This window comes from Leptinotarsa decemlineata, unplaced genomic scaffold (assembly GCF_025532065.1).
Source record: "Leptinotarsa decemlineata unplaced genomic scaffold, Ldec_3_MD MMD2_tig00026369_RagTag_RagTag, whole genome shotgun sequence".
Classification (NCBI taxonomy): Eukaryota; Metazoa; Arthropoda; class Insecta; order Coleoptera; family Chrysomelidae; genus Leptinotarsa; species Leptinotarsa decemlineata.
Window position 1 is genome coordinate 3,475,396 of NW_027412709.1, and position 18,270 is coordinate 3,493,665.

The 18,270-nt window shown below is 33.2% G+C and overlaps 2 protein-coding genes across 3 annotated transcripts in view; one reads left to right on the plus strand and one right to left on the minus strand.

Moving 5' to 3' along the window:
• The first annotated feature begins 2,564 nt into the window (after positions 1 to 2,564).
• Positions 2,565 to 6,229, plus strand: Roc1a (Regulator of cullins 1a). The gene is made up of 5 exons (XM_074185215.1): positions 2,565 to 2,774; positions 2,840 to 2,867; positions 2,921 to 3,042; positions 5,974 to 6,059; positions 6,117 to 6,229. The coding sequence occupies exons 1-5, from the start codon at positions 2,682 to 2,684 to the stop codon at positions 6,127 to 6,129; spliced, it is 342 nt and encodes a 113-aa protein (XP_074041316.1). The 5' UTR covers positions 2,565 to 2,681; the 3' UTR covers positions 6,130 to 6,229.
• A 5,027-nt stretch (positions 6,230 to 11,256) lies between these two features.
• Syt12 (Synaptotagmin 12) overlaps positions 11,257 to 18,270 on the minus strand; it is a 112,471-nt gene continuing 105,457 nt past the window's right edge. For both annotated transcript variants that reach the window (XM_074185221.1, XM_074185220.1), the window contains exon 8: positions 11,257 to 17,799. In XM_074185221.1, the coding sequence (XP_074041322.1) occupies positions 17,623 to 17,799 (177 nt within the window). In that variant the 3' untranslated portion in view covers positions 11,257 to 17,622. The remainder of the gene's footprint in view (positions 17,800 to 18,270) is intronic.

Below are 18,270 nucleotides of genomic sequence, written 5' to 3' on the forward strand. Positions count from 1 at the left end.
ATACTAGAACCTGGATATAGCACAAGATGTATAGAAAGTGAATTCTGTCATTCTGTGCATCTTCATCCTAGAAATTAGTGAAAATGACAATACATTATTTTCTGGAGGACTGAATCCTCCTCGCCGTTTTTTTGGTTATATAACCTTACACAATCTGAACCAAACCTAATCAATGTTACGTACGTATTACGTGCCAAGCGAGGTGTACTGAGTTGAACCTCAAAACGATGAGCATCCACAGTCCGTCGCCTATTTCTGATTTGTACCGCTCTTAGTGGAATCTAATGTGCCTAGTCACTTTTACACTTCCCGTGAAAGTATCTATAGAAGAGATACAAATCTCCAAACTTTATTCGATATTCAAGGCTATCAAGGTGATGTTCACGCGTCTCCAGTCAGGCGGATGGCACTTTTCTGGATGGAATCCAGCAACTTCAGGGTATGTTTGAGAGCAGAGCTCAAATAAGGTCTGATCTGAGCTTTACAAAGCATCAAAAGTTGCTGTGGTGTGTACAGTTTTCTGGTTCGAAACAGTGTTCCGATGGTAATTCATTCCTGCGAGCTGCAGGATAGACTGAATCCAAGATCATTTCATGCAACGTTTATTTACTAGTAGATTTTTTTGTTATCTGCGTTAGGAGATTCTATTAGATTCTAGTTTATGTCAGTGTTGGTGGTTTGACCAATAGGTGATTCCATTTATATATCGCTAGCGTTCACGCAATTATTTTTATCAAGTGAAATAATTCCATGAAAATCAGAAGATAAATAGATATTTGTATACACATATTTTACTATGATAATAAATAACAAGGGGCGGCGTATTTCTGGTCGGCCACAAACGCCTGAAACCCACGCTACACCACTGACTTAAAAGCTTATGCCTGAATTGTAAATGGCTATAAGTGTTTACTTCTATACGGTGCTATAGACAGAAAGAATAGCACCTAAAGGCTGACTTTCGACCAAAAGAGGTCAGATTGGTCAGATGTCAATCTTGCTGCCATCAGTAAGTTGAGGACCGCTCGGAGAGCGGGGGTAGTTAGGAGTGGAGTATTAAGTTTTCCTCGCAAACTAGTTGTGGGGCGAAGTTTTTACTTCAGGGCACTCAACCCGGGAGGGGGCATGGGGGGGTGCTATAGGTATTTCCAGTTTTGTTCATTTCTCAGATTGAGGAACGTTATACAAAAAAAACAGTACAAAAAATTGAATCGACAAATTTTATGTACAGAACAACAAAGCGAATAATTTTGACAGAATCCTACAAAAATTTAGTCAATAGCAAATAATAGAAATATGGGACCACATTATATTTCTGAGGTAAAAATACAATATAGTGCCCACATTTCCGAATTGTGCCCTTTTTGACACTATTGTTTCACGAACAACAATATTGATTATTCACCCCCATTCACAAATGGTTCATATGTATATTATACTATTTACAACACAAAATAAATTATCTTTTTTTGTATTTGTCTTTGGTTTGGTATAAATTTCGTTGAGAATTTGAATCCCTTTCACAGGTTCATCTGTTCATCATATTCAGAATGTAGCTTTCTTGTAGTTTTTGGCATTTTTTTTGTATTTGCATAGGGGTATTTGTGTGGGAATATAAAACCCAGTGCGTATTCTCATATGATGTCGATAATTCGGCCACTGGAACCCTCTTGCCTAGTGGAAAGTTCATCGTCCAGATGCGACACCTACCGGACATATTTAAACTAAGCCAGATGGTAAAACAAAACAAAGTCCTATTAGCTGTAGTCATGTGTTGTTATGTGTTATTGTGCTTCCCGTAAGTAAAAATAATTCATTATACCTATTGATGTATATTATGAATGCACTGAAAGGAATTCTAGGAATTCACACTTAAATAACTCAAAACACCAAAAATGATTGCCTGTTAGCTGTTTCAGTAGTGTCATCATTGATAGACATTCTTCCCTAAAGCTTGTTCTATTTCGTAACAATCGTAACCCCCTCTATACGAACCCTGGGTACAGATTTATTCAGTATTCTGTGCCAGAATTGTTTACTATTCCTGTGCCTTGGGGAAAACAAAAATAATATCACAGGTGATTGAGTTTCGTGGTGGCCGTGGTAGTGAAAGGACGTGCAGATAACGTCCACTCACAAAGAAAGTATGCGGATGTTATGTGCTATCTGGAGCCCCGTTTTGTATTGTATTAGTCCATTGTAGTAATTATTGAAATGTGTGAGATTCTTTTGAAAAGTGAAGAATAAGGGGCCTCCTTTATGCAAGTCAGTATCCAAGCCTGGTGGTTCGGATAACCACGTAAAGGGGGCTGTATATATGGAAAAAACCAAAAGGTCTTTCGAGCGAGAGGCGACTTAATGAAAAATATTTTTTTTTTATAAAAACGTTCGACAAAAAATGGTTGGCAGCATTGCTTCGAGCAAGACCGCTGCGCTCCCGACGATGCTCTTGTCAACCTTGATAGGAGGAGCCAGGCCAAATGCGCCCCAGTGGGAAGCAAGGGTCACTAATTTTAAAGAGAGAGAAAGAAACATCACAGATCATAGTCAGAGAAATACAGATACATAGATACAGTGACACAGATTAATTTGTGACTTGTGACAGTGATATAGACATTTCATAAAAAAATTTGTATACTCATTATAACAAATTTTTATTTAAATTAAAGAAAAAGCTTAGTATGGCTTCAGCAATGGATGTAGATGCTGAAGAAGTTGAAATGCCCACTTCAAGTAGTTCCAAAGGAGAAAAAAAGCGTTTTGAAGTTAAAAAGGTAAAACCAAACATAACCTAATAAAATATTTTGTAATCTACAAAAAATGTTTTTGTCCTTTTCAGTGGAATGCTGTGGCATTGTGGGCATGGGGTAAGTTCTCGTTACAAAGTTCTCTATTCCTTACTAAACCTCAATTATTTCAGATATTGTCGTGGATAATTGTGCTATTTGTCGTAATCATATTATGGACTTGTGTATTGAATGTCAAGCAAATCAAGCTTCAGCTACCAGTGAAGAGTGTACCGTAGCTTGGGGTGTATGTAATGTAAGTATTTATAAGTGAACAAGTGTTTTAATTTTTTGAGCTTTATTCAAAGTTCTATAATTGTGTTGACTGTGCTATGTCACAATTCCTACTCAGACTTCTGTTGTTACAGCAGATTATTTGACTAGTTCACCTATGTTTGTCAATTTTCAATTGAAGGTAACTCATATACAAATTGAACTGAGAGCTAATGGCAACAATGTTAAATGTTGAAACTAAATTCTTACCAGGGTCATAGAAAATATAAATGACCCCGGTAAGAATTTAGTTCTAACATTTAATATTGTTGCCGTTAGCTCTCAGTTCAATTTGTATATGAGTTACCTTCAATTGAAAATTGTCAGACTATATATTGGGGTGAAATCTTTTGGTTTGGACTGATTTTCTGCATATCTAAAGTAATCAGTTGGAAATTTCAAGTATTGTATTACCTGGTCATACACACAAAGATATATTTATCAGTTTGAAATATAAAGATTCAAACTGTTGGATGACCATTTCTGTTATAGTAAGGAATAGTAAGAACTGCCTGCATCAAAATAATCCTGCCTTGTCTTTTCCAACAGTTCGTACCATAGGTGAAACCTGAATTAAAGGGCTATTCGGGATTCCAATCAGCCATGTAATGAACAAACTTTAACAAGTACAATTATCTTCTGAAAAACTCTGAAAATTTCGAAAATTATGGATTTTCACACATTACAACTAATTAAACTCATTGCACTTGGGATGTAACCCTTGATAAAAAACTAAAACTGGACAAAATAATTTTTCATTTATTAGGTATGAAGTGTAACAGTATTCGCAATGTTTATTATGGAAAGTTTTGTCTAATTAAAAAACATACAAATTTGACAGTACTTACATCAGTCAAGCTGGCAACATTAAACTCCTGATCCCATCACTGACACTAAAGATTCAGTAATTTATGGAGGAGGCAAGATGTTCAATCACTAACCATAACACATTAAAGTTCCGAAGAACATTTCAGAAAGGGAGGAAAAGCTCTCCTGTTGGATAAACCCTATTATAGTTCACAAGAATTTTATAATGACGCATTCTAGATGTTTCTCATGTGCTAGATTTTATATATTGTAGGTATGAGACATTCTAGTACAATGTCGGTGTCGACATTTCTTCTTTCTGGTGTGTGTATTTTACTTTAGCTCAATTTAAGATTAGGCCTTTACTTTGTCAACAAGATTTTGTATCTTTGAACATCAAAGCATTTTCTCTCTTTCTCTCTCTCTCTCTCTCTCTCTGTCTAAAATGAAAATGTTCGTAATATAAGAGTTGTAGATAGATAGATCTTTATTTGAAATAGGATTTCTAATATACAAATTCACTTGAAAATAATTTAAGCATGAATAGAATACATATGTAGTACAATTTTTGAAAAAAGATAATATACATTACCGCACACACATGCACCACGTACACATATTGATACATGAATCAAGTAGTAATTTGGTTAGTTAAAATTAAATATTGAAAATAATTGCATCAAATATGTTTACCTAAGAATACATATCTTTACAACAAACTAAGAACAGTTTCCCGATGAATGACATAACAATAAAAATTCACCAATTGATTATGAAACACTTGAGATTTTTTTTGAAGCTATAAAGGAAAGAGTTATTTCTCACCGAAGCAGGCAACTGGTTAAATTCAGAGAATCCTTTTAAAAACAAAGATTTCATTGTGCTTTTACGATTTGTTCTTTTGATGTATAAATTCTCCCGGTTTCTGGTGAAGTGGGTATGTACATTTTTATAGAGAATCAAGTAGTTTTCGAAATAGGTTGATTCCAAATTATTCATTATAATAGATAGTAGATTCTTTGTGAGACAGAAAACCATTTCAATATATCAAGCATAAGAACAATGGGTGCTCAGTTTGATCTCCCTCTTAAAGATGATCAGTTGGTGATCGAAACACGTGTCGAGGTGTTAAAATCACAGTTTGGTGTTGGGAAAAAACTCCAGTAATATTCAATAGGTATATGTCTATTTGTTTTTGAAATGATTCTCATTCCACGGTTTTGCAACTTTTGGAGTTGATTTATTTTATTAAGGTCAAGAGAAAATAATAGTGATGAGCAGTAATCAAAGTGTGGCTGAATTTATGTGTTGTAAACCGATATTTTGGCTTCCGTTGAGAGCGTTTGTGCAATTTTGGAAAAAAGAATCACTTCTTTGAAATTTTTTTGTGCATACATTCAAAATGAGTTTCAAAAGTCAAGCAGTTATCTAACTAAAAACCTAAGGACTTCGATGACGAAACTATTTGACATAGATTTCACAACTGTTTGGTTTGTTACATGCCGTGTTTTCAAGTATGAAATAAGTCAGCATAGGTTGACCTAGTAAATTGAAAAATTACGACCTAGAGAGTTATTATGGTGGTTGTTTATGATTGACAAGAATTTCGATCAGTGCAGGAGAGATTTGAGAGTGTAACAAAAAATGACAATGTAAGAACCTTCTAACATTAACTTATTTAAAAATTGTGAATACGAAGAAACAGTGGGAAATTTATTTCTTTTACAAAAACTAATTTCTCCTGAAAATTTACACCTTTCAATTTAGGCTGAAATTATTTTAAATCATTTCTGGTGAGTGAATTTTGTTTGTCTCTGCTTCATTGAGATGATAATATTCGCATCATCTAGTATCCAAATCCTCCAAATATATCTTTTTTTACTGGTTCCCCTAATTTGGCTTATTATAAATTTGAGTAAAGTTGATTATAAGTTGAATTTTGGATTCCAGAAATCCACCTCATTTATTTCTGACAGTAGTCACATGCTTAACTTTAAGTTGATACTATTGTTTTTGAAGTTGATATCTACACATCAAGAACCCAGAGAAAGTCTTCAAAATTTCCACTATGACTGACACCAGTATAATTTATTTATTTCTATTCCAGCACGCCTTTCATTTCCACTGCATTTCCAGATGGTTGAAAACTAGGCAGGTTTGTCCTTTAGATAACAGGGAGTGGGAATTCCAAAAGTAAGTTTATTAAGAAAATTAAATTTATCATATATATAAATAATCCTTTTTTTACAGATATGGCCATTGATTCATTGGTTTGGAATTTTTTGATCCTTTCTGATATGACCTGCTTTTCATCAATATCTCTTCGATTCAAATTTGCTTTTGAATTAAAAGTATCTCCATTATTGAAATTATTTTATTTCATACAGTAATAACATATACATATATTGTTACAACAAAAGTTTTTGTGTAAATGTATAGATACAATACAGTCTTATAACACTTTATATAAGAAAATTAAATAGTACAAGATAATACAAACATCTAATAGCAGTTTGATCACACACAATATTTGGTCTTCTAGTATGAGGTAATTATGACAGAGGATTGTGTAGCAGATTTTGATTTGTTACATATCAAATGACACTACTTCAAGGAACTCAAGTGTACCTTTTCTACTAAGAGACTGTTTCCAATTGGAATTTGAATTATTGGAAGTACTACAATATGACTTTAAATATGCAACTCAAACATTTTTGGTATCTGCTATAGAAATTTTCCATTACCTCAGACTAAACAACATAGCTGTGAATAAACATGACTGGGGTTAAAGTTTACTTTCTTCAGTATAATTCTACCATTGGAATGATCCACTAATGAAATGATTATCACAGAATGGTCATAGTATATAAAGTATTGTACAAAAGAGCACTATAAATTATCATTCTGAAAAAAATATTCAATTTGCTGCAACAATTTGTGCATCACTGAATGGAAATACGAATGAAAATTTCTATCTAATGCTATGATATAAAATAATATTTTCAAGTGCAAAACAAGTAAACAAATTTTTTGCCTGCATGAAAAGACGGATAAAATGTTTATTGTGTTAGTGTGCACTTGAAATATGTGTATATGAAGAGTCAGGAGAAAAACTACTGAACCTGTTATGTATCTGTAGCAATTTTCAGAATTTTTAAATCAAATATTTTTTGCTAAATTGCCCGATTATTCGAAATAAAATTTATTTCAACCAGGGTTTGGAATCGATAATTATTTTTTTCAAAAAAATCATCGAATAATTATTATTCATTTCTAATTTGAAAATGATGCTTCATTTATTCATGAAAGTTCAAATCGATTTATGATGTTCATTGATTCCTTCAAAAATAATGATCACTAATTAAGTGATGTAGGTATTACATAAATAATGATGAATTAAAATTTGTTTGATCAGAAAATAAAAATCACTTTACACAAAAGTAAATCAATATCATAATTCATATACATACACATTTTTTGATATAAAATCACCTTTAATTGTGCACATGGTACCTGTTGTGCAGGTTACTGTTGAGAGGGCGTTTTCAGCAGAAAAGTACACCTTTAACGACTTACATTTCTGATTTACACCTGTGAACTTTTGATTTTGAAAACAAACTCTTTCAACTCCATGTAATGAGTCAGTTTTAATTTTCCATTTTTTTTTTGTAAGACAAAATTTCTAATACATTTCAGATATAAAGATGTTTTGTTGCTGATAGTTGATAACAATATTCTTCTACTACTGGACACTCAGAATAAATCATGTAGATGATTCAATAAATATATTTGTATTTCTGGTTTGAGAAATTATTACTCAAAAGTTATTGTTATTGTTAGTCACAAGAATTTGATTAAAAAATTATTATCAGTGTGTGATTGTTTTACTTATGATCAAAAATAAAAATCTCATAGTGAGACTTGAATTTTTAGTCAACCTGCTCATAATTTTCTGACATTATGCCTCCCGTGACATAATGTTAATGAATACAAATGCTCAAGTAAGGGATCTTTGAAATGGAAATAAAATAAATGTATAACTACTTATTTTTAGTTTTTCTTTCCATTTATATCTGTTTGAGTATTGTTAAATATATATTTTTCAAGTATATTTTTATATAATATAGGTAATCAATAAAATTTTTTTTAGATTATATGACACCATACCTTATATTACATTTGATAAACTTTATATACTTCTATGCGGTTTTTCCAGTAAGATTGAGATATAGTAAGTTGTGGAATTTATTAAATTTGCAGTGCAATTCATTCAGTAACAAAGGAAATCGGCCTTTTTGTAATATTGTGTCTGAATACAAAAGTTTTGCCTCAATACTATTTGGAATCACTCTACCATCAAGGTGTCTGCAGTTAGTTTATACTCTGTCCTGCAGTGGTGTTGTCATTGACCGTATTCAAGAGCGAATACTATGATCGCCTCCATGATGGCTTCAGACCGAGCTCTAAATTTCCCCAACGATTTCTGTTTTTCAAAAATTCATGAAATTATTTTCCTAACTACCCAAACACCGAGGCACATAGAACAGCCTTCAGAGGCTCACGGATGTTTTCGCTGCGCTTGTCGTACGTATAGCTTGTCAAATCTAGAAAGAGACTTGAGAACTTCTGCTCTCTCTTTCGCTAGTACCGGACTAGCGAAAGATGGAGAGAGAGCAGAAATTGTCAAGTCTCATCCTAGATTTCACAAGCTGTACCTTGGAATGTATCGATCTTGGGGTCAAGACAGTACATTGTACTCTTTCAGAATCAACCAATCATTTTGGGAAGCAGCGTTGTTTTGTTGCTTTCCTGAACATTTGGACTTCCGACCAGAAGAAGACTTACTTTTGCACCTTCAAAGACAAGGCTGCATTCTCTCCAGAGTTTGTTCGGCCATTCCCTAAAGCTGAACAAAGAAACAAAACAAATAGGGGAAGAAAAAAACGAAAATCTGCCATTCTAACTGACACACCAGAAAAAAATGCCCTGGAAGAAGAACAGAAGGCACAAGTGAAGAAAGTAAAAAAAAGGTTTTGGTGGAATCAGAATATTCTTCTGAAAACGAGTACTTTTGCTTAATTTGCACTGAACCCTTCAGCAATAGCATACCGAACGAACATTGGATTAGGTGCAGTGTGTGCAAAATGTGGCCACATGAAGATTGCACTGAGGGAAACTATCCTTATATCTGCCACAATTGCGATTCTGATGGTGAATAAGTGATTATTATTACATTTCAATATTAAATTCTACAAAAAGGATTTGAAGCTTTATATTAATAAGCTTCTATATAAAGCTTCAAATCCTTTTTGTAGAATTTAATATTGAAATACTCAAAATAAAGGAAAATTAGTTGCATCAATCAAAAAATATATATATATATATATATATATATATATATATATATATATATATATATATATATATATACCCCCCTACTTCAAAGCATTTTTTTCATATTTATCTTGTATTTGGCTTTGGCTTTTACTATACCAACATTTCAATTTGTAGATTTGAGAATCATAATAAAAACAAAACCCAATGCGTTCATACTTAAAAATGATCTTTCACTAATGAAGAAATGATACTTTACTCTCATTGATAAAAACCTGATAATTCTGGAATGGATATGATATTTTGATAGATATATAAAAGAAATAATTCTGCTTTGGCTATGATCTTCATGTGAATAATAAATGTTTGATTGCAAATTGATCTAAAAAGCAGTAGGTATTGATGTCTACGTTAAATACGCAGCAACAGTTTTGTTATAAAGTAAATCGCATCATTTTTAAAATCAAATATTATAACGCGGACTCTTTTTAGAACATCATGGATCACATTTTTGGTTTTCGCTATCTATATCAAAGAATAGAAAATTCATTCTTTTCAAAAGGATACAAATGAGATATCACTTTGTTCTTTTGAACAAAAGTTATAACTTTGTTCTTTAGTCTCCTGTAGATACATTCTCTGGAGAAAATTCAAAAAAATCCCCAAGGTACCTAGAACTCCGAGAACATTACTTTCGTGGTCTTTGGTTAAATGAGTAGTTTCAGATAAATCGATTGAATAACAAGAACAGAAGTATGTGCCTCATTTTATCACAGCTAGCCAGAAAAAAGGATTAACGGGGTCTTTCAGTCAATAATCAAAACTCTACTTTGCCAAGCTTTCGCGCTTCTAGAGAGACCCCATTAATCCATTTCTTCCTCTACATTTGTGCAGTCGCTAAGATACTCCACTTCATATATGTATACTCGTGTATTGAACACTCTGTATGTGATATTATTTTTGGAATTCACAACAATTACCCGATAACTATTTTTGAAGACATTAATCTGCTAGTCTTCAGAAGTTACTGGTCGAGGCAAGTTTCTTAATCCTTAAAAGTTGATCCAAATGCATTGAAATTGTTATGAATTCGTATACATTTCTTGAGGTTCGTTTGCGGTAGATTCGGATACCTTTCATTGAACTTCATACATGTCCTGCTAATAATTTTATCATACTGTTCAAAAATAATAGATAAATTATCATAAGAACTTTGTTTTGATACTTTTTTTCCATCGTTTTGAAGGTATTTGAAACTTTCACAACGTTACTGTCAAGTAGTAATCATGGATTATTTACAAAATTCCGAATAGGAATACCATTCTGAAGGGAAATTTTCACAAATAAATATTCCAAGTAGTAGAGAAAGAAACTTAACTAGTTAGGTATAAGCATGATATACATAGAAAGAAAGCAAATTTCCACAGCTTTCCGAATTTGTAATAATACACAGGGTGTTCTATTTGAAATAATCAACTTTCAAGCAAACGAAAAAACTGTTTTTTTACCACCATGTATTGAAGTAACGGAGATTACGCTGATGTGTGAGGAGCCTCCAAGTAAAACCTAACTTCAAACCAAAATTTGGTACCGTAGTATTCCTTAATTCGAAGATATCAGTATTTTTAGAGGTCATGATTTCCGAAAAAAAAAATGAAATTAATTTATATTTCGAAAACAGATAGGTATAGGGAAATATCAAAGAAAAGTTGTGTTTTTGTTGTAGATTCCAAAAATAATATTATATACCAAGTGTTTCGTTTGAAGAATCCAAGGTGCTACAACACCTCATGTCGAACACCTCACCTCATGTCGAAAATATTTCAGTTGGGTAGAGAATGTCCGATCATTACTACAGTTTCAAAATGGTTGAGATGGTGAAATAGTAAAAACTTTTCCAATCCGTCATTTTATGAATAGTTTCCTAATTTTTTAGTTCCTTTTTACCCTATGTTTTAATCAGACGTATTTTATTGTCTAAAGAGATAAGTAAAAATTGACTTTGCGAACTTAAAAATTAATGTACAGAGACGTTGAGAGAGAAACAGTGTCTATAAATATTTCATAGAATTTTAATAGTTTCAACAGTAACACGTTTTCACTTATCACATACAATGGAAGTAAACACTTGGTGTGAATTGGGGTCTGATTCATCTACAAACAAATATAGTGATAGTTCATATGATTCTCCATTTGCATTATTTCAAACTATCTTAGATTTAACTAGTCGTGAAGCTCAACCTGAAATATCTGTTAGTTGGCAGAGTAGATTATCAGTACGTATTACGACTTAAAATTGTAATTATAAATACTTTTTTGTGGGCCAGTTACCCCTCTGGGTTGGAGTGAAAGACAAATGGTCAGAACAACATTTTTTTTTTGGACGAGCTAGGTCAATTTTTATTTTTCTTCATTTCAAATCTATTTTTGAAAACGCTCAGTTTCTCAGCTACTATTCATCTTATTTCTATTATGAAAATTGATCACCTGAACTATAATTAGCCAATGAACGCAAATTTGATCCTTATTCATAATACGAATAATAAAATTTGCTAACCTGAAATTTTTCACTTTGTTTTCGAATTTCAAATGTTGGGAAAGCGATCTATTTTTGGGGGAAAGGATGACGAAGAAGCCAACAAAAACAATTGAAAGACTGGGCGAAATATTCCGTTCGGATGATAAATGTGTTTAAAGATTACCTTTATTTTTGTGTTTTGCAAAAAAATTGATTTCCATTTCTTTATTTCAACTTTACCTTCTGGTTGAAGTCATTTCGTTCTGAAGGCGATGAGTGGCAATTTTGAAAAAATCGACTTTCAGTTTGTTTTATATGTGTATATTGGCACTCAGCTTCTTTGGAACGAGGAGACTTCACTTGTGATTTTTCCAAAGTATGTACGAAGCCTCGGATGATTTCGTTAAAAATTTTTAGCGATAAATCTATACATGAGATAGATAGATAAATACAAGAGATCAAATAATTTATCCCAGATAACACCTTATGATGTTGCAGGTATCTTTGATAAAGCATACATTAGAGTGGCCTCAATAGACAAAGCAATATCAGGTTTTAGATGTACTGGCATTTTTCCGATTCAGCCAAATAGGTATTTTTACTGACACAAATTTTATGTACGATTGTCAGCCACCAGTTTGCGTAGATGTACAAGATAATCTTGAGGATAACACAGATATAAACATCCCCACTCGTATGACTCACTCACGAAGTCCCCCAAATAAGACATTACTAGATGCCGTTCCTTATTTGCCTCAACCCGGATGTTCAAGTTCAAGGGATGACGAAACTACAGACAGAAGCCTAAACACTTCATCAATTTCTGATATTATTTCAATGGTTTCCCCCGACCCAGAAATACCAAAGAACCTAAAAAGAATTCAAAACAAAAACAATAATCATCAAATTCGGAAAGTGAAACAGGATTGTGTGATGACGAAGAATTTGATGATCTTGATGATGACGGAATTCGATGTATTATTTGTGACGATATTGGAAAAAATGAATTGTGGTATCGGTGCACTAGTTATGGAATTTGGGCACATTCTGAATGTTCAGGTGTAGAGAGTCCTGAAGGATATATTTGTGACTTTTGCGTGGTCAGGTAGAATTAGAGTTTTTCATAAAACCGATAGTTAACACAAATCTAATAAACAGCTTTGATACAATAGCGATGCAGATTTTGAAATTTTGCCTGGTACGGGATAATTTATGAAGATATGGAAAGGAATATTCAAATGGAAAAAATGATTCTCAGCAATTTGCGGGAACTTTATGAGTAATTATTTCAAAAGGGATTATAAAGGCCTCAAAATATCTTTTTTCATGAACGACAGATTTGGGTTGGATAGATATGATCCAATTTTATATGCGATCAACACTTTCCACGATCCACTACAACCACCTAAAATTATGAAATTTCGTAGTCTTTTCACGTTTTGATAATCAGATCTTGTCATCTACTCATTCACAAGTTATTATCAGATTCCTCATTGAAATTATTTGATGAAATTATCCTGGGCTTCGGTTTACATCTGGAATGAAATCTATACTTGTTCTCTCTATTATTATTATTGTTGTTACCATGTTTGTTTCTCAGATGTCCAAGAAACATAACTCTGAAATTCATTTTTTCATGTTGAGACATTTGATTATTTATTTTACGTTTAAATATGGCTCAAATTCGAGTTTCTTTGTGGCTAATTCCGCTCTAGTTAACAAATAGTTCGTGAGAAAAAAGGGTGTCTTAAACATACGTCCTAAAACGAAATTCGGTCTGTTACTTCAACCTCGGAGGCAAGATCATGGTCGAGTTAGTCATGGGCTGCTTTTCTTTGAAATAATATTAATCAATTTTGACATAATATTTTCTATTTTAACATAAACATTCCCGTATGTGGAATGAAATTTAGTTGTGTTACTTTCACCTCCCAAATATAATCCATAAGAACTGTCAACCATGTTTAAAAATTCATATATTATATCAATTCACTCCAAAAAACTTTGGAGTGCAAATAAAAACATTAATTTGTTTCCAGCATATATACAGATTTATTCGTGATTTCGTGAACGGTAAGAGATAGAGGAGTCGCTTATAATGTGAAGTTGCCTTTTTTCGAGTATTATTAATTGGTTCAATAATCGAGTCGAGGTCTGGCTCTTTTGGTTCCGGAGATTATGGAGACAAACGGAAAATTGAATATACCTAGTATTTTTGAATGTATCTTCTTTATTCGCATGAATATTGGAAATTTGATTATACTTTATCATGGTACTTTCAAAATACGTTCGTGGGTATGGTCAGACTTAACTATGATATTGAATACCGTGATAGCTGAAATGGTGAGACAAAAGTTAATTCCTAAAGTTCTAGGAAAAGCTCAATGACAATATTAGAAGGTTGTGATATCAACACAATTTAGTTACTTGGTGCTTCATTGAGGAATTGAAATAGAGAGCATTTTTCTAGACTCGCCTATTGAACTTCAAGAAACGTTGCTTCTCTTCCATTCGAACGACTATCATGGCTGTAAAAACGCTATTTCATTTGGTGCCAACTTTCTGAAGAATGTCGGTGAAAAAAATTCATCAATATTGAATGAACATTGGCAATGAAAAATCTGCCACGAAAAATACAGATACGAATTTGAAAGTTGAAGGTGATCTAAGTTGGATGATATTCTATGGCAGGGGTTCCCAACCTTTTTGAACCTGTGTACCACTGGCGTACCACCATACCTAAATATTTTAATAAACGTATGTTCTAAAAATGTTCAAAGGCTTTTTCAATTAAATTCCTGAGAAAAATACATATTTAATGGATAGATATTTGTTTTAGCACAATCATTTGAAGTAGAAGAGGACGTCAGAAATCATTTCATAGTTCAGTTTTCTTATACGAAATCAGAATTGATAATTACAACACCCACAACGAACCTGTAATGCCAAGTGAAAGTAAAAGACAATCTTTTTTAAGACCCACAGGTAAAAAATGAAACACCCTTTGTTTACCAATTGTACCATCTGGGGATTTCTAGGTAAAATTCCTAAAGTGTTTCATTGTTTTATTACCCATGAATTATAAATTCCAATGTAATAGAAAAACAAAGATGTCAGGTTGTTCACTGGGTTATGGGTATTTCGTTTTTCTAGCGACCCGTGAGCTGAGTCATGTTTGCTATCAACAGCATGTTGCTCACATCACTCAGGGGTACCACCTGAAACGTTCCACTGGTACCACTGGTGGTACGCGTACCACCGGTTGGGAACCCCTGCTCTATGGTAATGTGTAATCAGATTTAAAGTATATTTGACAATGAAGAAGATACCAAAAAATGATTATTTTTTTTCTTTTTCATTTATCTACGGAATCAAAATAACTAAAGTCGATTATTGTGTATCATTCAATAGTATTGTAACACAGACAACTTTGCCTCAATTTAACCAACTCTTTAATATATTTTATTTAAAAAACTCTTGCATAGCTCTCTGTGACGTAATTTCTTTTATGATTATCGACAGTTCTATTTAAGAGACACCGTAATATAGCTGTTTCAGCCTATTGGGCATCATCAATGCCGGGCAGGCATTTGACTGAAGGTGACTTAGGGATGTCAGTAAGAGTACGTCCAGTTTAGTATTAAAGGAATGCGAGACATACGCAGAACTACATAACGGTGATACTTAATATTGGTGTTGTTGTCCATTTCCATAAGTTGTCTGCTACACATCTTTATAAAGTAGCAGACACTTCGGTGTGTTGGAATTGAATTTGTTCTCTGAAACTAACAGAACTAAACTGTCGTAGACAGATTGTTGACAATGGATTAAAACAAACCCATATAAAGTGTCATTATTTTTCGGGTTTGAAGCCCGTCGATTTTTAGAATTTCTTCCTGACGTTTAGCTGGCGCGAGTGACTAGCTTCCTCAGAGGTTTTTACATCCTGAATTATCTTCGATGAAATAACTCAGGATTCATAAACCTCAGAAAAACCTAGCCACTCTCGCCAGCGAAACGTCAAAAAGAAATTCCAAAAATCAACGGCCTTCAAACCCGAAAAAAAGTGGAACTGAAAATCTCGGCCGCGATAGCCCTAACCATTTTGTCAAAAACCCATATGAAGTTTTCTAGCCACATTAAAGTTCACCCCGTACGAATACCAATACCTACAAAAATCTGGAAACAAAAAGTATTTGACATAATGCTAATGGATATTTCAGGAAAAACAAATATTGGTGGCATATGATGGTTACTTCTACTTTCTTATTGACCAAGGGATGATCATATCAAGCAGAAGATGGTCCCAGTATACAAGGTTATGTTATATATTTCACAAAATTGTATTTTGTTGTCTTGGTTCACACCTCACATCAATATTTTGACAAAAATTAAACCGAAATCTGACTTAGCAACAATACTCTCGGAGATATTCCATAATCACATTACTTCACCAACATTGATATTATTGATATATTATTCAATTTCATTCATTTACTATACTATGACGTGTTTTCTGGCGTTTAATCGTATTCGAGCGTGTATCCAAAAAAGATTCATAGTGACGTCATTAATAATAAGATTCGCAGCATGCAATGATTCAATTTGTGTCAGATGTCAAATTCAATAATGAAAACAAACTCTTTAATTTTTTCTAATCTCAATTAGAATCGGATTTGTGCAAACAGCTTTATTTTGTACATCCTTGCCTATTTGATAAAATGTTTTCAGCACTCTATAAACTATAACGATTAAAATAAAGCAGAAACTGACGTAACGTAACGTCAAATTCCGTTTCAAAATCAACCTCACGCTAGTTTTGAATTATCATGAATACGTTTCAAATCAGTGTTGATGTGACATCATCGTTTCAACGCCAAAATGAATGTAGTTGATTGACAGACGAATACGTTTTGAATACGTGAACGCCAGAAAACGCCTCTGAATCCAAAATTCTCAGAAATGTGGTATACGGAAATTATACTAAAAAGATTAGAAAAAATATAAAAAAAATATATAGAATCACAACCTGACAACAATGTTTTCGTCTTGATGCAATAATATTTCTGAGAATTTAGTGCCTACTATTATGGAATTTTAGTATAGATCGTTCAGAATTTTTTCAACAGCATCCTATGAATGTGTGCAATGTATTCAATTTACTATTTATTGTGTGGATATTTGAATCTGTTCTATTAGAATAATTAACACATATTGAATATTTGAATTTGGATATTTTCATATTACGTAAACATCGTTCATGCTTTTGATTGTGCCTCTGCCTTACTGAAAGAAAGAAAAAATTGGTCGAAATTTCAAGAAGTGCTACTTTTGCCAAGAATGAACTAGTTTAAATTATATTAGTACTTCTTCCACTTCTTCCATTCATCTCAGTGTTTCTATGAATTTATTGTGAAGGAAATTCCGCCAATTCAATCATCTCTGTGAAACGAATTAATGGTAAAAAACTATAAAAATACTTGACAGTATTATTCGAGAGAAGTGAAAATCGCCTAATTTGTTGAGTTGAGCCTGAATAAAAAAAACACCTATTTTTGATCAATTTCTGTTAGGTGAATGAATATTAGTTGAAAACCAAAGCCCATAAATAACACAATAATGATTCAACACCAGACACCGCTGTTTCGACCTGCCATAGATCTCGTCAGTTGTGCTAGGCTGAACCACAAATGCATCGCTGGACTCAACTGTGACATCTCCACTCACGAAGACGCAATGTATGGGACCGACAGAGAACTCAATCCTCGGATATCAAATATAAACGATGCTCTCCAATTCTGTGAAATACCTGCTACCCAACGTTCGTAGTCATTTGAACCTTGTATACTTTTTCGCAATACCTAATATCAAAAATTAATGTAATACATCTAAAAGCTCTTCAGTCTATTTTCTGAGAGAATGCCACATTGCTACAGGTTTTCTGAGGGCCGTCAGCATCTGATTCCAATGACTGAGAGAGCGGCCGCTAGCTTGAGCCCCCACTATTACATGTCCTATGGGAAAAGTCTTGGGATTCTCTTCTGTAGAACATTCAGCCACAGTTAAACGTAGTTGGATTGTCTGAAATCATGAAATCATGGAGATTGAAAAGATCATATTAGAATTTTCCATTTTTGTTAAGGAAAGTTCAGATTTTGCTGGATGGGTTGAGAGAAATCCTATACTACTGAACCACAGTAAAAATAATCAACCAGTAAGTCAACTCCCACTCCTTTCATTCCTAAATTCACAAAGTTCTAAGTTCTCGGTGACCTCGAAACAAAGTGCAGAGCCGATTGCGTTTTTTCACCATAGGCGTGCGCTTGTATGAAAACGAAATTTAAGGATATTATAGAAGACTTTGTGGTAAGTTACTTATTCTGTACGGCGATTTCACCGACTCTTCAAGAGCCCAACTCTTGAAACATGCGGTCCACACATATGTTGATATCGCCGTCCGGCCACCCCGAGCAAAAAATCCGGCCGTTGACTATTTAGAAAAATTTTCACCGCAGTTTCAGTTGTGTATTTTCTTTTTGTTTCATTTTCTTT

What these genes read in the sequence shown, in the direction of transcription:
- Roc1a (XM_074185215.1), top strand. Translation starts at nt 2,682, where the DNA reads ATGGCTTCAGCAATGGATGTAGATGCTGAAGAAGTTGAAATGCCCACT. An exon ending in AGCGTTTTGAAGTTAAAAAG is followed by an intron (nt 2,775 to 2,839) that starts GTAAAACCAAAC and finishes TGTCCTTTTCAG; the next exon opens with TGGAATGCTGTGGCATTGTG. An exon ending in TAGCTTGGGGTGTATGTAAT is followed by an intron (nt 3,043 to 5,973) that starts GTAAGTATTTAT and finishes TTTCTATTCCAG; the next exon opens with CACGCCTTTCATTTCCACTG.